General features: G+C 35.4%; 1 protein-coding gene across 19 annotated transcripts in view; it reads left to right on the top strand.

The window, feature by feature from the left end:
* Positions 1 to 23,302, top strand: part of MFSD8 (major facilitator superfamily domain containing 8) — a 41,498-nt gene extending 18,196 nt beyond the window's left edge. For 10 of the 19 annotated variants that reach the window (XM_081538193.1, XM_081538191.1, XM_081538192.1 and 7 more), the window contains 9 exons: positions 2,646 to 2,886; positions 3,732 to 3,845; positions 6,005 to 6,149; positions 6,864 to 6,919; positions 10,493 to 10,601; positions 14,551 to 14,685; positions 19,229 to 19,332; positions 19,414 to 19,661; positions 21,844 to 23,302. In XM_081538193.1, coding sequence (XP_081394319.1) covers positions 2,646 to 2,886; positions 3,732 to 3,845; positions 6,005 to 6,149; positions 6,864 to 6,919; positions 10,493 to 10,601; positions 14,551 to 14,685; positions 19,229 to 19,332; positions 19,414 to 19,661; positions 21,844 to 22,050 — 1,359 coding nt within the window. In that variant the 3' untranslated portion in view covers positions 22,051 to 23,302. Of the gene's footprint in view, positions 1 to 2,625; positions 2,887 to 3,731; positions 3,852 to 6,004; positions 6,150 to 6,863; positions 6,920 to 10,492; positions 10,602 to 14,550; positions 14,686 to 19,228; positions 19,333 to 19,413; positions 19,668 to 21,840 lie in introns of all 19 variants that reach the window. The other 9 variants (XM_081538204.1, XM_081538201.1, XM_081538205.1 and 6 more) reach the window with 7 other exon arrangements.
* Positions 23,303 to 26,256: the final 2,954 nt, after the last annotated feature.

Below are 26,256 nucleotides of genomic sequence, written 5' to 3'. Positions count from 1 at the left end.
GGGTTATCTATAGGTCCAGGGACTTAGTGGGAGTACTCTTGCTTGAATTACAATAAAATATAATAATAAAGCTGACATCAGTAAAAATAAAATACTAAGAAATATTAATGTTTTTATCGCATAGGTAACATTCATTTAGTGCATACTATATGCAGATATGGCTCTAAGCACTCTACATGTATTGCCTTGAATAATTCTCGTAATAACTCTGTGAAGTTATCCTTATTTGACAGAAAAAGAGTTAAAGCATGCTGGTTTTTCCCCTCAGTTACTCAAAAATGCAGGATTTTTTGGGATCAGATGAGTAGAACCTGATTTGGAATCTGCTTGATGGCAGGGAACTGTTTACTCAATTTGTATTCATATTCCCTCACATGGGTTTTATCACAGAGAATGCCTTAATAGCTGTTAATTGGATGAATAAGCAATAATCTATAAGTAAATAATTGAGGGGGCTTCTAGATGGCACAGTGGTAAGGAATCCACCTGCGAATGCAGGAGACACAAGGATGCAGGTTCGCTCCCTGGGTTGAGAAGATCCCCTGGAGTAGGAAATAGTAACCCACTCCAGTATTCTTGCCTGGAAAATTCCATGGACAGAGGAGCCTGGTGTGCTACAGTCCATGGGGTCGCAAAGAGTCTGACACAACTAAGCACACACAGCACAGCCCAGAAAATAGTTGAGAAGGCTTGGAACACATCTCAGCTCCCATGGCAAAGCTTTCTAGAACTTTGTCATTATTATTAACATGTTTAGAGAAGAATATTTTGAAATTCAATATTATGCTTTGTCTTTATTTTTTAAGAGAAGCTAACAGATCTGACTTTCACTGAAGTGTGGAAAATCAAACAAGTTTACAGATAAAAAGTGTGTGTGCGTGCATGCCCTCGTGTGCTCATGCACAGGGGAGAGAGAACTAAGGAGGGGGAGAGAGGCAGGCAGAGAGAGAGAGAGAAGGAGTGAGCAGGTGGGGTGATAGGCATACACAGACAGACAGACATGGGGATTAGGGAGATGTTGCTAATCTAGACCAAAGAGATCCTGGAAGATTTTCCAAAATCAGTTATATCAGAACTGAATTGGGAAGGCCCTCCAGAAATTGACCACCTGAAGGAAGGATCAGGGCCAGGGAGTAGGAGGTTAGAAAGGCATTCCTGATGGAAGGCGCAGTAGAGAAACCTGTGCAAAGGCCTGGAAGCAAAGAGCTTGACTCATTTTGGAAACTTTAAAAAGTTCTGTGTGGCTGGAAATTAGTAGCTGGGGAGGAAGCATACAGAGAGATGAGGTTGGAGAGGAGAGACAGTAGCCAGCTAGTGAGCTAGTTTTTCATAATAAACAGTTTAGATTTTATCCTGAAAACAATGTGAGTGGGGTCATTAGAGGTGGCCAGAGGGCTGGAAACAGAATGTGGTTATTATCATGAGGGAGATGCACACAGGAGCACAGTTAACAGTTCAATTACTAAATTGAACTTTGTTGTAGTATAGAACCTGTATCTTCCAAACCATTTTACTTTCCTGTTACAATTCTAGCAGAATTCTAACAGATTGCAGTTTTCCAGTCATTGTAAAGAATAGTATCCAACTAAAATAGCAGATATTGTTGAAAGTGTTACAGGCACCTTCAAGAGTCAGTTCACTTCTGTCCATGCAATGGACACTTGCCTATGATCAGTTAATATCCTGAGAAGACACTTTTATCCTTTTGCTTTCAAATTACTAGACATCTAATATTAAAGTTTAGTTTTTATTGCTTTTTAAATTGTTATATATATGACATGAAGTTGTTATACTTATTCACTCTTATTTCTCATCTGTACAAAAAATATACCTAAATATTGTCATTTTAAGCTATTTAAAAATACCTTTGGAAAAAAAACCCCATGGTTTTTCTTGTTAAATTGTTCTACCATTTAACCTGCATATGTTTAACCTTATGTCCCAATATATAATGGTTCTTACTTTTCTAAATTAATATATAACCTACTGTATATAAAAAAAATCTTCTGATTTATTCCATAGTCTCTTTGTAAGCTAGAATTCTCTATTTTCTGAAAATATTTTCTGAGTTTTAATCATTTGGTTCTTTCCTCAACATTCATATATATAAATCCTCTTTGGTAGAATCCTGGATTGTTGATTATGAAAGGAAGAATTAGTAGTAGGTTTAATGAGATAAATTTTATTTGGAATTTGATTATTGTGTGTAGTTAAGAAAGATAAATTCACAGTGCTAACAAATAATAATAAAAAAGCTAATAAACTGTAGCTTATTGAGTTGCATAAGGGTAAATAATTGTATTTATAAGAATTAAAGAATGGCATATAAATTTTATGATGCTATTGTTAGGTATATAATTGAATATTTTTTAACAAGATTTTTTTATGATGCAGAATTTTTATAATTATTCCAGAAGATGAAGCTTCTTAAGCACTTTTCCTTGTGTAGTAAATTGTTAATATAGTTAATGTCAGAAGCTTGAATTCCTTACTAAAAGTAGTAGTGTTATAAGACTTATGTGTTAGAATTATTGATTTTATTTGTTTTAATAAAAAATGTTAAATGGTCATAAAAAATGTATATAGCTTTTTAACTTTACTTTTCTTGGATAACAATTCTTAAAGCATATTTCTTTTTTCTACAGATTGATCAGACTGCTGATGCAAGTTTTTTGGGCTGGGTTATTGCTTCATTTAGCCTTGGCCAAATGATAGCTTCACCTATATTTGGTTTGTGGTCTAATTACAGACCAAGAAAAGAACCTCTTATTGTTTCCATTTTCATTTCGGTGGCAGCCAACTGCCTCTATGCATATGTCCACGTTCCAGCTTCTCATAATAAATACTACATGTTGGCTGCTCGTGGATTGGTAGGATTTGGGGCAGGTAATATGTATACATATATATTTTTGATTGTGTTGAATTTACATTCATCCTGACATTCATGGCCCTCTCTCATCTAGGTTACCTCTTTTCAGTCTCCTATACCTCATTCAACATACAGATGTCTCATTGCAAATATCTTTCCTATCATTTTGCCTTTTCTAATGATGTTGCCGTTATCTATAGTTTCTCTCTTCTGTTCCCATGGTTCTTCATCCTTCAAGATTCAGTTCAAGTTCTGCATCTTCCATGAAGCTTTTTTAGGCTACCCTGCCTGTTAACAGATCTTTCCCTTTAGCATGTCTCTGGCATTTGCTTATGTATTGTTTTGCACTGTTTTCATCCTTTATCACCAACTAGATAGTAAACTTGGTGCAACTAGAGACAAATGACGACTTTTAAAAAATACTCTGTAGCCCCTAGCAGTGTCTCTACAGCATAAGTGCTCAACAAGTTTTTTTTGAGTTAAATTGTTAGGATTTCTTTTTCTGTTTCTTATGTTACAGTCTAAGCATACTGAGTGTGTAGCGATTAGTAGTACTCCATTCACTCAATTCTTTCTCAGTATTTAATGATGAAAAAAAATTTAAGATTCCTGTAATGCTGTTTTTTTTTTAATTCATTCAAATCTTTAACTGTTTTTTCATATTAGTAAAAGTAATATTTTCTATTAACTGATGCATTTATTGACTCTAAATGCTTTGTATAATCATAAAGAAGAAGCAGTGACTATGCTGCAGATTAATATTTCTTCTGTATAGAGCCAAATTAAGTTGAATTTTATAAACTGGAAAATATTTTCTTTATTTTTACTTTATTTTCTTTTGGATTGTTGTGTCTTTTCTTAGGAAATGTAGCTGTTATTAGGTCATATATTGCTGGTGCTACCTCTCTTCAGGAAAGAACAAGTTCCATGGCAAACACAAGTGCATGTCAAGCATTAGGCTTTATTCTAGGTCCAGGTAGGTGTTCTTCAGTTGTCATTACTTAGATTTTCATTGGGTAAACTTGAAGTTCAAATGTTAGATGAAATCCAAGAAATAAAATCCCTTAACATGTGTGTGTTAGTCGCTCAGTTGTGTCCAACTTTGCAACCCCATGGACTGTAGCCCACCAGGGTCCTCTCTCCATGGGATTCTCCAGGCAAGAATACTGGAGTGGATAGCCATTCCCTTCTCTAGGGGATCTTCCCGACCCAGGGATCAAACCCGGGTTGTAGGCAGATTCTTTACCATCTGAGCTGCCATGGAAGCCCATAAAACCCCATAGCAGAAGGAAAAGGAAGAGAAATGGTATTTTTTAATCCAGCTTTGAGGCCAAGCTCCTTACATGTGTTAACTCATGTTCCACTAAATTAAGTGTTATTACTCCCCATTGTACAGATTAGAACACCAAGGCATAGAGAATATAAGTAAATTATCCAGGGTCACCCTGAATAAATGGGAGGCATGAGATTCAGACCTAACTCTTTGAATCCAAAGTGTATATTTTGTCAGGTTATCATTTAGCTTGGCATCTCAGCAAGAGTTTGCTTTTTTTTTTTTTTCCTGTTTATGAGAAACAGAGTTCTTTTAACTGAAGGATTTGAGGAAAGTTATAGCAAGTTCTTTACCCTTTTGCCTTTTGTCCTTACCTTTAAAGAAAATTTACTAGTTTCTTCTTCTTTCCCAGCTTTCATACTTTAGCTGAATATAAAAGTATGTTAATGAGATTTAATATTTCTGTAAGACCAGTTAATTTTCTGCTAAATGAGTAGAGAAATTAAATTTTTATGCATATAACAACATTGAAAAGACATATAATTTGCTCGTGCTTTTAATATTGCAGTTATAAATAGCATAAATTTGAATGCAACTCAGTTTACTTCATCATCACCCCAGGCCCCTCTGGTTTCCATTATTTCTTCTCTTTAACAATAGAGAATATAATTCATCATTCACCAAAATATAATACTTCAGTTTAGTGTTCTGGAATAAAATATAAGAAATCTTATTTTAAAATATATTATAAAATACAAGAGTGCGTAGTCTGGGTCTTTTTAAATTTACCATTCTCCCCTCAGTGTTTAGCATAGTACCTGGTATTTAGGCTCAGATTCTCAGTAAATATTTTGACCATCTAAACAGCATTTTAAAGATTATTCACTAAAAAATTTTGTATTAAAGATGAGCAGATGTAAGCCTGAAAAGATGAGATGACTTTTCCAGTAATAACCACACCGCTAAGCACGAACATTGATTCACTGCTTGTTGTTGTTGCTGTTTAGTTGCTAAGTCATATCTGATTCTTCTGGACATTAGCAGACAGATTCTTTACTACTGAGCCACCAGGGAAGCCCACTGACTGCTTACTATGTGCTAGATACTGTTCCAAGTGCTTTAGGTGCAGTATTTTACTTAATCTTCACTCTAAGGCTACGTGTAAAGTAATGGCAGAACCAGATACAGAATCTAAATCAGGAGAGTAAACAAATACTTTTCCAATCCAATTTTTGCCACAGATCCAAACAGAAAATGATATTAAATACATAGTTTAAATACCTTATCCACAGTCATATTTAATAATATTGAGTTAAAATGTGACATTTTCTTATAATGAGATTGGTTAAAGTTTAATAATTTATTTATGGAATAAATTGTATAATTTAAATATCCTCAGTTCAGTCACTCAGTTGTGCCTGACTCTTTGCAACTCCATGGACCGCAGCACTCCAGGCTTCCCTGTCCATCATAGAGATCTTTTTTTAAAAAAGAAGATACATGTTATGTGAGGAGTAATCCTTTGTGAATGTCTATACATCAGTGCTTCTCACCCAATTTTTACATCATTGTCTCCCAAAGGAGGCTTTTTAGATTTTATTCTCCTAATTATTCCGTCCAATGAAATTTTAATATCACAGATCTGTATCGTATATATTTTTTGTACTGTATCCATATCTGTGTTTTATACAGAAAAAGTAAATTTTTTGTCTCTCCCCACCAAGAACCAATTTTCTTGCTTCCTGAAATCCCTGTTGAGATTCCATACAGTATTTCCAATTTTGTGGTAAATGTTTTTCATATTTGTTTTATCCTGTACCTCCCATGTAATAATTCACATGTACATATTTTGTTTTAATAAGTTTTTCAGACTTGTTTTGCACTCATTGGAGAAAAGGGCGTGACGTGGGACGTCATTAAGCTGCAGATAAACATGTACACAGCACCAGTTTTACTGGGCGCTTTCCTGGGAATTTTAAATATTATTCTGATCCTTACTATATTAAGGTAATTAGATAGAAATGATAAAACTACTCTTGTAGACTGAAATTAAATAAGCATTATCATTATTGAAGAATTATTATTTCTGTGATGTCTTTATTTGGTTTTTGATGTCTCTTGTACTTAATTTTTTAATAAGCGAATGCATGTGGTACTCTTAACTAAAATAATGGATGATGAATAAGAACAGATTATAAATTCTTTGAAGATTCAGTTTGGTCTTGATATACTAATTATAGGTTTCTAAGTAAGGTAATAGCATGAAAGCAACATTTTAAGTAGATTAATAATTAGTATCAACCTTAGATACAAAAATTCCTCATAATATATATTTCTTATCTTTTATATATCAGAAGAAATTTTATAAAACTACAGAAGTTTTGTTACTATTTATTACTTTGGAGTGTTTTATCCAAGAGTCCACAGATGTTTATAACTCATGTTGAAAACCATTGGAAAACTTCAAATACTGATTAAGGTAGCTCATGTGTGCTCTTAGATTAATTGAGTATTTTTTCCATTTTATATGATAAAGTAATACAGTAATAATTGTAACATATTTTAACTTTATTGATTATATCTCATAATAATTTCATTACTCAGAAGGCAGTAAAATAAACTATCAGAATGTGAAAAAATAGAAAGCTAGTAATAAATTTAAACCATTCATCTATTATACTAAGCCTTTCATGGATACAATATTTATGTTTTTCTTTTAAGAGAACATCGTGTGGATGACTCAGGACGACAGTGTAAAAATATTAATTTTGAAGAAGGTACTATTAACCTGTTTGACTAAATTACTGTAATATTATAGAGTGTTTCTAATGATTCTATCTGTTTAATATTTACTTGAATCTTATTATTGAGGACAACACAATGGGTAATTGGGGAAGGTCTCCAAAGTTGAAATTTACCTAATTTATTATTTTTATAAAGGCATATCTGTATCAGTGATTTGGTGTGCACAGCTGGCAGGGTAAAACCATTGCTAAAAATTACTTCATCTTGTTTTCCAAAAGTCAATATCCTAAAATCCTTGAGATCTTTGGAATTAATTCAGTAGTTTTGCTACCAAATGTATCTTTCTGATTCAAGTATTTCTTTGTTCACTTAATCATCGGTAAAAGTATGGTTTCTCTTTTGCATTTTTATTCTTTCGGTATACTCCACAAATGCACATTTTCCTCCTACAGATCTTTCTCTGGCCCATAAATAGGTACCCAGTCTGGCAAGTATGTATAGTTTACTAAATAAATCATTATTTAAGTTCTTCCAGTTATACCCTCCTTGGGGAGTGTTCCTTCATGCAAAAGAATGCAGTTTAGTCCTTGCCCTCAAGGAGTTTATAAAGATTTGGAAAAGACATGTTATTTTACTGAGTTCTTTGATAGGCATTGTATTTAATTTTCACAGCAAAACTACTAGAAGGTAAAGTTAAAAGCAGTTGGGTGGAGAGCAGAGTGATGAGAAGCTATAGCAAATTTTGAACAAAGGATAAGTATGACATTAGTCAGATTCCAAGTGAGGCTAATCCAGATACGTGAAGACCTGAACTATAGCAGTAACTGAGAATGGAGAAGTGATAGATATGAGCTTTCAAAGAAAAAAGAAAATCATGATTCTTGACAGGCTGGATGGGAATACTAAGCAATGGAGGAGGTTGTTGAAGATGTCTCCTAGGGTTTGATTCCGGATAGTTGAAAGAATGAGAGAAAAAGAATTTAAGAAGGGACATTGGCTGAAAAGATAAAATTATTTCAGTTTGGATCAAGCCAAATACAATGCTACTTGAGGAACAACTAAAAAATTCCAGAGGCATTTGTAATTTTGATGGTTGAAATCAAACCTAGAGATAGAAATTTGGGAGTCATCCAATGAAAAACACTATAGCAAAAAAGAGAAAGAGAAAGCAGGAAAGGAAGGGATAGATGGATCAAGTGTGGCAAAATATTGTTGAATCTAGGGCATAGATGCATAAGAATATGTTTGAAATTTTTCAAAAGAAAGAATGCATGGTGAAGGAGTACCAACAGTGGGAATAAGCTACTTTTTGGAACAGGTGTAAAATCAGATGCTAACTTAAAGGACCTAAGAGATAAGGAGCAAATGAAAGAGGGTGTAGTTGGGAGCCAAGAAAGGAAAGATACACAAGAAGCAAAATCTTTCACAATTTGAAGGAGATAACCATATATAGGTCCTTGCTTTATTGACTTTAATATGCTTAGAAAGCACCTGGGAACTGTTAAAACGTAGTCTGTTTCAGTAGGCCTAGGGTGAGGCCTAAGTAGGAAGAATCTACATTCATAACAAGCTACCATGTGAGCTGATGCTGCTGATCTTCAAACCACACTTTGAGTAGCAAAGACCTACAGCTACACACTCCAGTGTAGTAGTCACTGGTCAAATTTGACTGCTTAAACTTAGTTACATTTGAGAAATTCCTGGGAACTCCCTGGCGCTCCAGTGGTTGGGACTTGTCACTCTCACTGCCACGGTCCTGGATTTGATTCTTGTCAGGGAACTAAGATTCCTCAAGCTGCACAGTGAGGCCAACATAATAATAATGAAGAGTAATCTTAAGAAAAAGAAATTCCTTATTTTCACTCTCTCACTAGCTACATTTTGGATATTGTTTTGTTTTGTTTGTTCGTTTGCAGTGCTCTGTGGCTTGCAGGATATTAAACCAGGGATTGAATCTAGGCCACAACCGTGAAATCCTGACCACTGGCCTGCCAGGGAAATCCCACACTAGCACATTTCAAGTGCTCAGCTGATGGGTATATGTGACTGGTGGCCGCCTGTATCGGACAGCACAGAGAAAGGACATTTCCATCATGTCAGGGTTCCGTTGGACAGCACTGCTCTGAAACACAAATGAGAGTTTTAAAAGGAGTGATCTGTTATGTTTCATAAGATTTGTAGGACCTTCAAAATAATTTTTGTAAAACAAAGATCATTTTTAAATTTCAGTAAATGTTTAGATGAAATATATCAGGTTTGTTCCTCTTATTAAAGGTGTTATCATGGGATCAGGTTTAATTTCCAGTTACACAGTTTTTTAATCAATATGTTAGTGTAGTGTTTTCTTAAAATTCTTGTAATTATGATACCTAGTTAATTCCCGCAGTTTAGGATGCGTCATTTCCGAGTCTCCCCACTAAAGCTAGCGCTGGTTGGAGGCTGTGGAAAAATAACCACCCATAACTAAACTATAGTCTAATTTGGGGCAATGTTGGTATTTGATTCAAAGGATTAAAGAGTGGCTTAGGTGATAATTGAGAATCAGGGAGGTCTATCCAAATAAGTTAAGGCCCACAGGGACCAGAATCTACCCTAGAAAAGGAACTGGGCAAAGATGACTGGTTTTCTTTGTGAAAAAGGGAGGTCATAACCCTATGTTGAGTGTTCAAGGTGCTTAATTGCCCACAAGTATAACACAATGTTAGTGGAGAAGAAACTCCTTCTCAGGAATCCTGAGATATAAAGGCAGGCACTACTATGAAAAAAATTATAGAAATTTGCTGTGTCTTAGGAAAGTCACCCCCTGCTCCTACTTCAGCTGTGCATACACTTAAAGATAGCATAAGTAAATACATTCTTGTATTACTTACCTAGTTTACTCTGAATAAGTAGGTAAATTATTAAAAAAGCATGATGGACGTATATAAACACATGTATGTGACTTCATATTTCTCATTTACATCAGATTAAGCTTATATTGAGTTTGTTGCTTAACTTCATAGTTCAAGATCAGTGAATATCTCAACTCATTTGCCTTCCTAATTTATGAAACCACCATCAAATCTTGATAGTTCTTTGCAAAAAATATAAATGATAATGTGAGGACTTTTAAAAATTGTGGTAAAAAATGCAACAATACTTACTAGTTCACTGAAATTTAAAATATATATCCATTGAAGTGAATCATAGAACTGAGAACTGATTGAGTAAACTATTCTAGGTCTTCATGAAATCCTTGTAAATTTAAAATTTCAGTAAGGTAGAAAAAAAATTGCAGCTGAAATGTACTTTGCATGAGATGATTTTATAGAATTCTATGGACATACAATTCTCTTTTTGAGAGGTGCCAAATAGAAAATCTGAGTATTTCCTGTAGATAACAGAATTGAAGTGTATGTCCTGGAAAGAAAATTCACTTTACTTTTTAATGCCATTTAAAAATTATTTCTAGCATGTAAATTCTGTTACTTTTAACCTACTTTGAAGCCTAAAAACCATTTTAAATGTTTAGTCATTAAATTTGCTATGTATAATTTTTACATTATTTTAGTGTCATGAGAAAATTAAATATGTAAGTAATATAATTTTTCTTTTGTTTACTATAGCAAGTACAGATGAAGTTCAAGTCCCCCAAGGAAATATTGATCAAGTTGCTGTTGTGGCCACCAATGTTCTGTTTTTTGTGATTCTATTTATCTTTGCCCTTTTTGAAACGTAAGTTTTTTTCTATTTTCATCTAAATCAGATTGTGTAAATAACCCATATTTCTTAATGCAATATTAATCAGGCTTATAGATATTCTCAAAAACCTTATGTAAGGCATATTTTTCTTATGATGTAAAAAAACAAGTATAAATTATTTGCCTTTTAAACTTGAATGTAGTTAAGTCTCTGCCGATAAACTTACCGCCTTATAGTAAGTCTGTTTCACTATTCTTCCTTTCCTTTGAGTTTATGATAAATATGGCTATAAAACTATGTATTAATTTACTTTAACCTATATAGCTCCCTACTTACATATATTGGATTCAGTCTAGAAATTTTAACTCTTATTTCAGCCCTGATCCTGAAAAAAGCTAGTATATCTGCCTTGTGTAGGCTTTATTGACCTACACAAGTTATCATATGGCTTTATTTTTAAAATACTTTTCCATTATATTATTAAAATAATATATTCTTGTTAAAAATATTCCAAACACTGCAACTGTATTTCCATACCCACTACTTTCCCTGGAGGTAGCCACTGCTAATACATCAGTGTGTGTTTTATTTTCCTAACAATTTTTTCTATACAACTGTAAGTACTGAGGTTTGTGTGTATGTGTGTGTCCATAGTATCATTTGACAGCTTGGTATATTCACTTACCAATATATTGTAACATTTTTATGCTGGTATATTTTATGCCAGATCTGCTTGATTTTTAAAAAATTATTGAGATATATGAAAGTTTTACCTCATCTCATTTTGTGGGCATTTATTTTATTATGGTAAATATTGTTGTTTAGTCACTCAGTTCATCTCTGTGTGACTCCACGGACTACAGTATGCCAGGCTTCCCTGTCCTTCACTATCTCTCGGAGTTTGCTCAGACTCATGTCCATTGAGTCAATGATGCCATCCAGCCATCTCATACTGTTTCTCTCTTCTCCTCCTGCCCTCAGTCTTTCCTAGCATCAGGGTCTCATCCAGTGAGTCAGCTTTTCGCATCAGGTGGCCCAAGTATTAGAGTTTCAGCTTCAACATCAGTCCTTCCAATGCATATTCCTGGTTGATTTCCTTTAAGATTGACTGGTTTGATCTACTTGCTGTCCAAGGGACTTTCAAGAGTCTTTTCAGTACCACAGTTTGAAAGCATCAATAAAACTTATTTTAACTTTTTTTTTCAATTTTAAGGACATAATTTATTCTCTTGTTTATTTATTTCCCATTAATCCATGTTGAGCCATGTTAATGGTGGTGGTGGTGGTTGTTTGGTCGCTCGGTTGTGTCCAGCTCTCTTGCGGCCCCATGGACTGTAGCCCTCCAGGCTCCTCTGTCCATGGGATTTCCCAGGCATGAATATTGAAGTGGGTTTCCCCCATTTCCTTCTCTGGGGGATTTTCCCAACCCAGGGATTGAACCTGCATCTCCTGCATTGGCAGGCAGATTCTTTACCATCGAGCCACCAGGGAAGCGACATATTACTGGACATGTGTTAAACTTTTAGTCTGCTATGATTCTTAGAACTTTTCTGCCATATGTATTTTTTTAATTGAGATCAGATTTGTATATAATAATGTACTTATTGTTTAAGGTATACCATTTTACTTTTTTTTGGCTGCAATGGGTCTTTGTTCCTGTGCGGGCTTCTCTAGTCACAGTGAGCAAGAGCCACTCCCTGGTTGTGGTGCGTGGGCTTCTCATTGTGGTGACTTCCCTTGTCGTGGAGCACAGGCTCTAAGGTGCCGGCCCTTCAGTAGCTGTGGTGCACAGGCTTAGTTGCCACACAGCATGTGGAATCTTTCGGGACCAGGGCAATCAAACCCAAACGCTGCATTGGCAGGTGAATTCTATACCACCAGGCATGTCCCTGTTTCAATTATTTTTAACTGTACAATTCAGTGACATTAAATACATTCACAGTGTTGTGCAACCATCACCACCACCCATCCCTGGAACCTTTTTATCATCCCAAACAGAAGCATGACTACACCCATTAATCAGTAAGTCCCTATTCCTTCTCACCCAGCCCCTGGTTGCCTCTGTTATACTTTCTTTCTCTATAAATTTGCCCATTCTAGATACTTCATATAAGTGGAATCATGCAATCTTTATCGTTTTGTGTCTTGCATGTTTCACTTGGCATGATGTTTTCAAGGTCCTTCCATGTTGTAGCATGTGTCAGAATTTTATACTTTTAATACCTGAATAATATTCCATTGTATGTGTATACCAGTTTTGTTTATCCATTCATCTGTCAGTGGAAATTTGGGTCCACCTTTTGCCTCTTGTAGATAATGCTACTATGAACATTAGTATATTATATAAGTATCTGAGTCCCTGCTTTCAGTTCTTTTGGGTATATACCCAGAAGTGGAAAGGCTGGATAATATGATAATTCTGTGTTTATCTTATTGAAAAACCACTGAACTGTTTTCTAAAGCAGCGCATCTGATTTTAAAATAAAAAATGATGATGTTAAAAAAAATGGTGATGTTCTGGGACTTTACTGGTGGCTCAGTGATTCAGATGCCATGCTTCCAGTGCATAGGATGCTGGTTCAAACCCTGGTCAGGGAACTAAAATCCCACATACCATGTGGCCAAAAAAAAGTGATTTTTTTTCTGAGATTTTTTTTTTTTCACTTATTTATTCATATCATGCCTTATGGAAATTTCTCTTTTTCCAACTTTTCTCTCTTTGATGGTATTTGCCTGGTTAAATATTGCTGTAAAAATCACTAAGGCAAATGGAAAGGCTCTTAATCTGCCCCAAACTGGTAATGCCTGGAGTTCTAGAGCAGAGTAAATAACAGTTTCACTGAGAGGCCACGACACCAGCAGATGTCCCTTCCTAATGGAGTGGATGGTCTGAGGAACCTGCTGATGGTCATTACCTCCCTCTGGTGCAGTGGCTACCCACCTTGGCTGCACATTGGAATAACCTGGGATGGTTAAATAAACACCAATGCCTGGGTCCTATATGCCCCACCAAGACTCTTACTTGGTATAGTCTAATAGTGGAGATATTCTTTCCAAGAGTCCCCAGCATTCTGATAGGAAGCCAAGTTGAGAACCACTGTATTAGGAGACTGGATTGTTTAAGTCCTATGTCTTGTATCAGTCTAAGGGATAAGCTATGGGGCCTCAACTTTCCTTTGACTCTATTTAGTCATAGCCCTTTACATACATCGATATCTTTGTTAGAAAAAATATGTCCCATTTGTGGTAATATTGGTAGAGCTGAAATATGGATGGCGGCTATTATCAAGACACGTCTACCTTGTCAAATGTTTGCAGAAGCTTTCACTCTTGTTCTCAAATAAACTTTCCTTTTTTGAAAAAAAAAGTGATTTTTTTTTTAAAGAATGACTATTTTAAATATTTTTAAATTCTTTTTGTAGCCAATTAACAGAAGGAGATAGAAAGTCAGAAAAGAAGATTGTCAAGGAAGGAGATGGATAGTCATAAAGGAAGAGTAGCATTAGACGTAGGGAGAAAAATATGTGCATTCAAAGTTAAGTATAAAAGAGACTGAGGAAGAGAAAAAGCAATCCCATAAGTTTCTAATAACTTAATCATAGTGATATTATTTCATTGAAAAGAGACCAATTTAAACCAAAATGCAACCATGACTTCTTATATTAGAATGGTAGGAATTATGGTTTGTTTTTTTTTCCTGGTTTTTAAACTTTTTGCAGTGTGGATATGTTACTTATATAATTATAATAACTATTAAAAAATAAAAATGCAAACAGCCAAACTTAGTAGCCTGTGTGATAGTATGTTACAATAAAATGTCATTAAAATGTGTTAAAATGTTTGTTTATGTAGATCTGATGTCATTGATAAAAGGGATACAAATTCTTGTATGTGTTGGTATCTAATAAAGCTTACTGTTTCAACTTTAACAATGACTAAGGTTTAAATAAAATGAGAATGATTTATTTTTTGTTTCTGTTAGCATTGTGACTCCATTAACAATGGATATGTATGCCTGGACCAGAGAACAAGCTGTATTATATGATGGAATAATACTTGCTGCTCTTGGAGTTGAGGCAGTTATTATTTTCATGGGGATAAAATTACTTTCCAAAAAGTAAGTTATGTGTCTTTGTTTTTATTTCACACCTGTTTTTTCTTCAAATAAAACATGAAACAGGGCTAATGATGTAAGGAAATGTATCTGTAAAATAATGTGGATCATTTTTCTTATTATTGTATGAGTTTTGGTCCTTGAACGTTTGCAAACATTTAAAATTTATTAAAGGAGGATATTTCTATACCATGTAGAATATTCTTTGGTAAAGCAAAAATATCTTACAAAGTGAATAATTGTCTTCTAAAGTGTCTTTTGTATATTATATTTTATTTAAAGTATTTCTGTAAGTATATTTCATAAAATATTGTTCTTCTATGTGGTAATATATGTTATACAACAAGAAAGATTAACGGTTACGTCTGGAAAATTCTGGTTAAAATCATCAAACTCCTTTACTCTAAAACTTCTAAATCTTCAGTATATATACTATATCATCATGACAAATAGAGAATGTAGCATTTCTCAAAGTTAATTGCAACTTTGATCATGGAACACCTTTTTAGTTTTTTTATTTTTAAAATTTATTTTTAATTGGAGGATAATTGCGTTGCAGTGTTGTGTTGGTTTCTGCCATACATCAACGGGAAACAGGCACAGGTATACATATGTCTCCTCCCTCTTGAACCTCACTCCCAACTCCCACCCCATCCCACCCCTCTAGGTTGTCACAGAGCACCAGTTTGAGGTCCCTGAGTTATATAGCAACTTCCCATTAGCTATCTGTTTTGCATATAGTAATGTATATGTTTCCCTGCTACTCTCTCAATTCGCCATCCCACCCTCTCCTTCCCCCACTATGTCCATAAGTCTGTTCTCTATGGATCATAGAACACTTTTTTAAAGAAGCATTTTGTAAAAGTAAACTGTAAGGAAATGCTTATATAAAATTTATTTCATTCATATAGTCTGTGGTGGCATGTTAGTTGATGAATTCAGTTTTAACAATTTAATTATTCCTGAATACTTTAACAATAAAACTTTAATAAGGTTCTAAGATCATTTGACAAATACTGAGTCAGTGCATAGAGTTGGGTGCTATGGGGAATACTATGAAGATTCCTGTCTTTATAGAGCCAAGTTAAGAGGCCAAATTATACGTGGAAGTGAGAAATAGATTTAAGGGGCTAGATCTGATAGATAGAATGGTTACTGCAGCCATGATATTAAAAGATGCTTACACCTTGGAAGAAGAGTGATGACCAACCTAGACAGCATATTAAAAAAAAGAGACATTACTTTGCCAACAAAGGTCCGTCTAGTCAAGGCTATGGTTTTTCCAGTAGTCATGTGTGGATGTTAGAGTTGGACCATTAAAGAAAGCTGAGCACCGAAGAATTGATGCTTTTGAGCTATGGTGTTGGAAAACACTCTTGAGAGTCCCTTGGATAGCAAGGAGATCCAACCAGTCCATCCTAAAGGAGATCAGTCCCGAGTGTTCATTGGAAGGACTGATGTTGAAGCTGAAACTCCAGTACTTTGTCCACCTGATGTGAAGAGCTGACTCATTTGAAAAGACCCTGCTGCTGGGAAAGATTGAGGGCAGGAGGAGAAGGGGATGACAGAGGATGAGATGGTCGGGTGGCATCACCGACTCAGTGCACTTGAGTCTGAGTAAATTCCGGGAGTTGGTGATGGACAGGGAGGCCTGGTGTGCTGTAGTCCATGGGGTCGCAAAGAGTCAGACACGACTGAGTGACTGAACTGAACTGAAAGAGGCCAAAATACAGATACAGACACCGATTCATATTCAGTTAAATAATAGTAGATACATTACATCTTGCTACAAAGATATTTGTATCTGCTGATATTCTTACAGGTTATCCAATTTCATACCTTCCAGGGGCTTGTATTCTATGGAAAGCCAGTAAACACAAGTATGAAATCAGATCATAATAAGTAGTATAAAGAATAGAGCACAGGAAGAGAATGAAAAGTGGCATGGGCAGTGTTTTGATTGGCTCCTCAAGGAAAGCAGCTCAGTTTGAAGTTACATCAAGGTTGAGACTTCAGTGAAGTCAGAGAACAGCCATTTCAGTGGCCTGGAACTGTTGCCCCAGAAGACTGACCTTCATATGATTAAGGAGCAAGCAGGAATGCCATTTTGGCTAGAGGAGAATGAGAGAAATGGCAAATGAGAGGAGATCAGGTTGGAAAGATATGAAACCGTGTAGGGATTCTGAGGATGATGGGCAGTGTTGGGTTTGTTTTGTTTCAGGAACCTTTGGTCTTGTTTGTGTAGTTCACATTTTATTACGGAAAATTTCTAACATATGCAAAGGTGTAGAGAGAATCATGTCCTGAATGTCTAACATCTATTACCCAAGTTCAACAGTTATAACCTTGGATAATCTTGATTCATCTATACCTCTACTTACTCCACACTCCCTATCCTCTACACCTGAATTATTTTGAAGCTGATGTTAGATGTCATTTCATGTCTTCTATAAATATTTCGGTATGTATCTCTAAAAGTTGATGATGACAACGTTCAGTTCAGTTCATTTCAGTAGCTCAGTCGTGTCTGACTCTTCGCGACCCCATGAACCACAGCACGCCAGGCCTCCCTGTCCATCACCAACTCCCAGAGTTTACCCAAACTCATGTCCATCGAGTCGCTGATGCAATCCAACAATCTCATCCTCTGTCGTCCCCTTCTCCTCCTACCTTCAATCTTTCCCAGCATCATAGTCTTTTCAAATGGGTCAGCTCTTCGCATCAGGTGGCCAAAGTATTGGAGTTTCAGCTTCAACATCAGTCCTTCCAATGAACACTCAGGACTGATCTCCTTTAGGATGGACTGGTTGGATCTCCTTGCGGTCCAAGGGACTCTCAAGAGTCTTCTCCAACACCACAGTTCAAAAGCATCAATTCTTCTGCACTCAGCTTTCTTTATAGTCCAACTCTCACATCCATACATGACTACTGGAAAAACCATAGCCTTGACTAGACGGACCTTTGTTGGCAAAGTAATGTCTCTGCTTTTTAATATGCTGTCTAGGTTGGTCATAACTTTCCTTCCAAGGAGTAAGCGTCTTATAATTTCATTGCTGCAATCACCATCTGCAGTGATTTTGGAGCCCCCAAAAATAAAGTCAGCGACTGTTTCCACTGTTTCCCCATCTATTTGCCATGAAGTGATGGGACCGGATGCCATGATCTTAGTTTTCTGAATGTTGAGCTTTAAGCTAACTTTTTCACTCTCCTCTTTCACTTTCATGAAGACAACATTACATTATCACATCTAAAAAAATTAACCAATTTCTAAATATCATCAAATATCCAGCACATATTCAGATTTTCTCCACTACCTTAATGTTTTTTAAAAATTGTTTTGTTTTATATTAGTTTATAGCTTACTCACTTGACTCAGGCCCTTATGTTTCTTAAATCTCTCTTAAATTACAAGCTCCTTTTCCATCTCTTCCATCTCTCTCTCTCTCTTTCTCTTTTGCTCCCTTACAAACTGAAGCAACCAGGATGTTTGCCCTATAATTTCGCCACATTTTGGATCTGGCTTAATATTTCCCTGTGGTTTCTTTATTTATTTTTTCAATATTTTCCTGTGTTTATTTCTCAAAATTTGATGAGATTTGAAGCTTGGTGAGATTTGAGTTCATTTTTTTAGCAAGAATGTTTTATAGGTCACCACCACTATATATTTATAAACTGAGGGACTAACAGACACACACACCACTATATATGCTTACATCAGAAGAAATGTAAAGTTTTGTTTATCTCTTTTTATGACATAAGTGACCATTTACCATTCCCTCAATCCTTTAATTTATTAATAGATCATTGCAAAATGCTGATATTTTAATTCTGTCATTCATTTGTTTATTTGCTAGAATGCTTTCTATGAAGATAGCCTTTCCATCACCAACTCTTTGGTTATCCTCAGGTATAGCTTTTAGAGGAGAGACAAAGATTCTTTTGTTTTATTAACTGATTTTTAAAATAACGAGTGGATTCCCTAACCTCCTCTAAGTTACCAAGAATATTTTATTTTAACATAGTATGTATTTATAGATTATAACATTTTTATGTGTTTCAAGATTTTTATGTGTTTCAAGCCATTGTCACTACTATTCTTTTTGGTATTCACGTCATGTTTTTGGCCAGCTTCCTCAAATTGGCTCTGAGCCCCTTTTTTTGGCTGCACAGCATGTGGGATCTTAGTTCTCCAGCCAGGGTTCAAACCTGTGCCCCTGCGGTAGAAAGGCAGAGCTCTAACCTCTGGACCACCAGGGAATTCTTTTATGACCAGTAGTCACTGGTAATTTCTATTTTTTCTGGTATGGTAAAATGTCAAGGCTCATCTTAATACTTCTTTTGTCCCAGACCTGAAATCAGCCAGTTTTCAGAGGAGTCCTGGTTCCTCTTAGTGGGAAATTATAGTTTGTATTTGTTTTAATTAATATATCACTTAAAGTATCAAGATATTAGTTGTTTATAGTTTTAAAAATTATAAAGGTAATGGAACCATATGTAATAATACACTGTTTCATTTTTAAATTACAGCATTTCTGTTCTTTAACAGGATTGGCGAGCGTGCTCTTCTACTGGGAGGACTCATCATTATATGGGTTGGCTTCTTTGTCTTGTTACCTTGGGGAAATCAGTTTCCGAAAATACAGTGGGAAGGTATAGCCATTCATAATTCTATAATTATGTTATTCATCTAAAATTAACAAGTAATACACTGTACTAATTTTGTTTTCATAGATTTACATAATAACTCAATCCCTAATGCCACATTTGGAGAAATAATTATTACTCTTTGGAAGTCTCCAAGAGAAGATCACAGTGAAGAACCAACTGGTTGCCCAGTTGAACAAGCATGGTGCCTGTATACCCCCATGATCCATCTGGCCCAGTTCCTCATATCAGCTGTGCTAATTGGAATAGGCTATCCATCCTGCAATGTTATGTCCTATACATTATATTCGAAAATTCTGGGACCAAAACCTCAGGTGAGTCCATTATTCTGACATTGCAGTTGTGTGAGGTATATGTATACTTGAAAGCACTCACATTTTTTTTTTTCCAACCATTCTCCATTCTTACACAAGCTAATTTAGGGGATTTTTATCATACTCAGTATTTTAAATTTAAAACCCCACCACTTTCACAAAGTACTTACAAGATTGTAAGCTGAAATTTAACAGAAAGTACTTTAAGTTAGAACTAAGGATGTTCGGAATTCAGATTATGAGCTCTAAGTTATTTTCATAGAAAAAATTATCTGAAGCATACTTTTCAGAAACTCATTTTTAAACTAGGCAACAGTTAGCCAACCAAAATTGATAGCCAAATTTGGATCTAGACTTAATTTCATGTGGTCCTTGGGACAGTTATTAAGAGATGAAAACACAATAGTGTGAAAAGTATTCAGCAGGTTTGTTATTTTAAATTTGTTCTTATAAGAATTTCCATATTTATTATTTAAAAATTAGAAAAGGTATAGAAGCAAAATGGAGAAAAGTATCAAAGAGACAAGTACTACGAACAGTTTGGTGAAATATACTTCTACTTGCAGTCTTTATCCATGTGTATGTGCATAGGTGTGTGTGCCTAACACAAAAATAAGACTATATCTTTGATACTATTTTGTAATCTGTTTTTTTAAATTATGCTGTAAATATTCTCCCATGACATTTAATTTTAGGGAATTATTTTTTAATGGAGACATATTCCATCTTATGTATGTACCATCATTTACTCAGTCATTTTCCTATTATTGTACATTTAAGTTATTTCAGATTTTACTTCTGACTTTTCTTTTTAGTGCGTGCATGCTTAAGTCGCTTCAGTCATGTATGACTCTGCGATTGTGTAGACTGTAGCCCCTCAGTCTCCTCTGTCCATAGGATTCTCCAGGCAAGAATACTGGAGTGGGTTGCCAAGTCCTCCTCCAGGGGATCTTTCTGGCCCAGGGTCTGAACCTGCATCTCTTATGTCTCCTGCATTGGCAGGCAGGTTCTTTACCATAAGCACCACCTGGGAAGCAGTTATTTAAATGGCAACAAAATGAAAACAGAATCTTCCTCTTTATAATAATTAAACTGATAGTTTTACATTTTCAAAGTAGAAATTAGTGTTTTTCTTTAAATAAAGCAAAGATTTAAAATGTTCATTATCACTGTTTTTAAACTATAATAATAAACATTTTAGTAATTTCTGGATTTTTTAATCTATAAAGTTATTTTTCACATTTTCAAAATCAGGAATAAATGCATATTAGTTACAAAAACAATACATGAGAGTTTTAAGAAAAGTCAAATAATTTGAAATGTATATAGCAGAAAAGGAAGGATCTCATTAGCCCATCATACTATAGTTAACCACTTCATAGTTTACTTCATTTGTACCCTTTATGACTTTTTTTATGCCTTTTCAAATATATCCACCCTCATGCCTTTTAAAAAATATGAATTATATCTCATGTATATAAATTTTTTTCTACATTTTGGATTTTTTTCCCTTTAATATACCATGACTTTCTATGTCAATGCGAGTAGATGTTATTCTCATTATAAGATCTTATTCTGTATATGGATGGCCTTATTCTTTTAAGCAACTGCTTAGCATTCCATTTATTAAATGTGCCATAAATTATTTACTAATCCATATTTGACAGACAGGTTATTTACAATTGGGGGATATTAAAAGTAATGCTGCACTGTACATTCTTGGGTAGATTGTATGGGCTATAGTTTTGGACATCGTAGTTGGAGCAGTGACATTGTGGTGACGTGGAAATTAATACAGTGGAGTCAGCCAAACAGGGTTTCAAGTCTCTTGGATAAGTTACTTGAATTTTCTGAGCTTTAGCTTCTTTGTTTGCTAATTGGGGATAATACCAATCATAGAAATTTGTGAACATTGGAAACAATATAGGTAAAGCACCTAACATAGTGTCTGGAAAATAGCAAGTACAAAACAAATGTTAGCCTTAAAAGGTACGTTTATAAATCATTTCAGTAGACAGTGTTTGTTCTTTTATACTACTTTTATTTTTCCTAAATAGTATATTAAATAAGTTTATCATTCATTATTTGTGGTATTTATAGAGAAGAACTTGGTATTTAATTTAAAAACAACAGATAGAGAAAATGACTACACCTGAATACGAGTGTGCCTCTCCCCCCACAGGGTGTGTATATGGGCTGGTTAACAGCGTCTGGAAGCGCAGCACGGATTCTTGGACCTGTGTTCATCAGCCAGGTGTACACTGCCTGGGGTCCACGGTGGGCTTTCAGCCTAGTGTGTGGGATGGTGGTGCTTACCATCACACTCCTGGGCGTGGTTTACAGAAGACTCGTTGCTTTTTCTGTAAGGCATGGAAGGATTCAAGAGTAACCTAGCTAAGACTGTGTGGAACGTACTTGTGTGGAACTTTCTCTTTTTTAAAGACTCTTCTTGACAACTGCTATGAGTCGGTTTCTTAAAGTCAGGTTGTAGGTAACAGTATATGTTGAAAAACAAGAACGTATATTGAATAAAATAGGGAATTCTATGTGTAATTGTAACTAGCAAGATATAAAAATTCTGGATCATAGTTTCCTTATCTCAAAAAAAGAAAGTTTCCACAAGACCTTTTTGGGGGATGGCATGAAGTCATGAATGGACAGACAGTGCCCTGTAAATGTGAATTTAAACCCTTAAGTCAAACTGCAAAAGTGTCATTAAAATAACAGGAGAAGATCTATGCAGTGAAATCGTAAGGAGAGTTCTGTATGAATTACCTGTAATAGAATGAAATCACACAAGTTATTTACCTAAATAGAAGGATTTTTATTGAAAGATATCTCCTTTTTATTTACTAAAAAAATACATTTTCTGTTATTATCAAGTTTTCCTTATACAATAAAATCATGACTTAAATTTTCCACTTACCATGCCTGTCATCCTGCCTTAGCTTCTGTAAGTCATGATTTTTAATACTATACTTTGCATCGCATTTTAGTTTGGATCTTACTAAATAACCCCTAAATTAGTGGATATGTGTGAATAATGCTCATATTTGAGCAATAAAGAAGATTAAGAGATCAAAATGGATTTCACTACCTGTAGTAGGGATAACTACTTTTTTCTTTAAGGCCTAGTAAATAATTCACTTTAGAAACATAAGCCAGATAATGTGTTATTATATACATATACTGAACACCAAAATGTTAAAATTATTGGCATTTCACAACTCCCTTAAATTCTAGAGAAAAACTATTACTTTATTTACTTTTTCTCTTGTCTCAGTAGTGGTAGGGAAGACCCAACAGTTTTCAATCTATGTCTGAATAGCTACTCAGAACCGCAGAATTTAAAATTTGGATAGGCCATGGCAGCCCCAATATAGTTAGCTAATGAATATCTGAGGTAAAATGGCTTTAACTAACAGTTTACTGAGTTCACTACAAGTTGGCTAAATTACACTACGTACACATTACTACCTCACATAAATTGAATGCTGCTAAAAGGGACTAGTACAGAACTATGTATATGGATAATCTGTATTACCCAAAAATGCAAAAATATTTCTAAATACTTTTCCAAATGTTTCCTACTATTATAAAAATTTTCAAAACTGAGAGTAAACATTATATTCTGTACTTTATATTGTTTGCTGTCCTTTATTTGGTGGTGGTGGTGGGGTGGCTTGAATAACAAATTTATTTCTCACAGTTCTCGAGTCTCGAAGTCTAAGATCAAAGTGCTAGCAGGGTTGGTTTCTTCTGAGGCTTTTCTCCTTGGTATGTAGTGCGTGCATACTCTTGTCGTGTCTGACTCTTTGCGACCCCCATGGACGTAGCTCGCCAGGCTCCTCTGTCCATGGAATTTCCCAGGCAAGAATACTGGAGTGGGTTGCCATTTCCTCTTCCAGGGGGATCTTCCTGACTGAGAGATGGAAACCACATGTCCCGTGTCTCCTGCATTGGCAGGTGGATTCTTTACCACTGAGCTACCTGGGAAGCCATCTTGGTATGTAGAGGGTTATCTTTTTCCTGTGTCTTTTTTATTGTTTTTTTATTGAGATATATATGTTTTTTTATTGAGATAAAATGGAGATATAACATTGTATAAGTTTAAGGTGTACAACATGTTGATTTGATCCTTAAATATTGCAAAATGATTACCACAATAGCATTAGCTATCACCTCCATCATATCACATAATTACGGTTTCTTTTTTTGTGGTGAGAACATTAAAATCAACTCTTAGCAATTTTTAAGTATATAGTACAGTGTTACTAACTATAATCACCAGGAAGTTTGTACTCTTAGACCAACATCTCCCCATTCCCTTCACTCCCTCATCCCTGGCAATTATCATTCCATTCTCTGCCGCTAATAGTTTGGCTCTTTTAGATTCCACATACAAGTGGTGTGATACAGTATTTGTCCCTCTCTATCTGACATTATTCACTTAGCATAATGCCCTCAGGGTCCATCCATGTTGTCACAAATGGCAGCATCTCCTTTCTTATGGCCGAATAATATTCACACACACACACACTTAACTGAAAACCTCTCTGGTGGCTCAGCCGGTAAGGCATCTGCCTGCAATGTTGGAGACCTGGGTTCGATCCCTGGGTCGGGAAGATCCCCTGGAGAAGGAAATGGCAACCCACTCCAGTACTTTTGCCTGGAAAATTCCATGGATGTATGAGTCTGATAGGCTACAGTCCATGGGATCACAGAGTCGGGCACGACTGAGCAACTTCACTGGTTCACTGGTTCCTTATCCATTCATCTGCTGATGGACACTTAGGTTGTCTATCATCTTGTTGCTGTTGTAAATGATGCTATAGTAACATGAGAAGGCACATATCTCCTGATATCCTGCCTTTATCTTCTTTCGATGTATAACTGGTGGAATTGTTGGATCACATGGTAGTTCTATTCTTAATTTGTTGAGGACTCTCCACTCTTGCACAGTGGCTATACCAATTTATATTCCCATCAGCAGTACATGAGTGTTCCCTTTCTTTACACACTTACAGTTTTTATATTTATCTTTTTGATGATAGCCATTTTTAACAGGAAGAGGTGATATATTTCATTGTGGATTTAAAAAATTTAGGCTGGTGCACCGGGATGACCCAGAGGGATGGGATGGGGAGGGAGGTGGGAGGGGGGTTCTGGAAGGGGAAAACATGTACACCCATGGTGGATTCATGTCAATGTATGACAAAACAAATACAATATTGTAAAGTTAAAAAATAGATAAACTAATAAAAAAAATTATTTAGGCTGCACTTGGTGTTCACTGCTGTGAACAGGCTTTCACTAGTTGTGAGCAGGAGTTACCCTTCCTTGTGGTGCACAGTCTTCTCACTGCAGTGGTTTCTCTTGTGGAGCACAGGCTCTACGTGCACAGGCTTCAATAGTTGTGGCACGCTGGCTCTAGCGCATTATGTAGATCTCATTTTGGATCTTGTTTTAAGTCAAATGTAAAATGGTATTTTTGAGGTAATTGGAGAAATTGGTGAGGGAGCAAGGTCAGTGGCTAAATTTTGGAACAAGCAGTGTCAGGGTTCCCAGAACCTAGTCCCCTAGCTTCATCAGTGTGGGTGTGGGGTCTGTGCTGAGCATGGGTGGCAGGGTCTCTTCTAGGACAGCTCATGCATTGTGATACAGCCATTGTTCCTAGCTGCAGAGCCTGAATCTCTGTCCCTTCTAGAGGGTCTGAGCTAATATCCTCTAATAAATGCATTCTCTATAGGTCAGATTGTGTTTTAGTTTGTAACTAAAACCTCTGGCTGATATAGCAGGCAAGAGTAGATGTTTGAAGACGTGAAGGAAGCTATTGCCATAGTAAAGATGAGTGATGCTGGTGACTTGAACTAGGGAACTGACAGTGGAACTGGGAGTTAAAAGCATGTTGAATGCAGTTTAGAGGTAGAGTTAGCAGGATTAATTGGTGATTAGATTAAAGGTAAAATAAGGTGTTAAGAATGAGTGCCAGGATTTTGAAATGAAAAACTAGTGATGCAGATGCCATTTACTAGAATAGTTACTGAGGAGAAACAGGGAAAGTGTGCAGTTGACCAAATGTTCTGATAGACAACAAAAGCATGCCAGATAGATATGCCCATAAAACAGATAAAAATGGAATGTATTATAAAATGAGCTGAAAGAAATTATGAAGTGAAGGAAAGGCAAATAAATGACAAAATCGTATTTTGAAAAACTGAGAAATGGGAACATTTCCCAATGAACTAGGAAAATAAGATAATGTATGAAAATATTGCTGGCAGAGCTCAGGAAATAAGAAACTTAAAAAAAATAATTTCAGACATGAAAAAATTAGAAGGAACACAAGAGTAATAAGATGCCATAGATAATTTTATAATGGAAATTAAAGATGGAGGAAAGTTAAAATACTAAAGAGATAATATGCATACGAAAAGGAAATTCAACCTGAAAGAAGGGAGTAAAGGAAAAGAAAAGCAAACAAGTAGAAAACACAGAATAAGCTGGAAAATAAAATTTTTTTTAAAAAGTCAGAAAATAAATACAACAGAACTGTAATGACAGTGAAAATAAATCAGAAATGATAATAAATGTA

The sequence above is a fragment of the Giraffa tippelskirchi genome, chromosome 11 (assembly GCF_054371585.1).
Source record: "Giraffa tippelskirchi isolate mGirTip1 chromosome 11, T2T-mGirTip1v1.2.pri, whole genome shotgun sequence".
NCBI lineage: Eukaryota > Metazoa > Chordata > Mammalia > Artiodactyla > Giraffidae > Giraffa > Giraffa tippelskirchi.
Note: the sequence above shows the minus strand (reverse complement) of the source record. Positions and strands in the feature narration are given on the sequence as shown.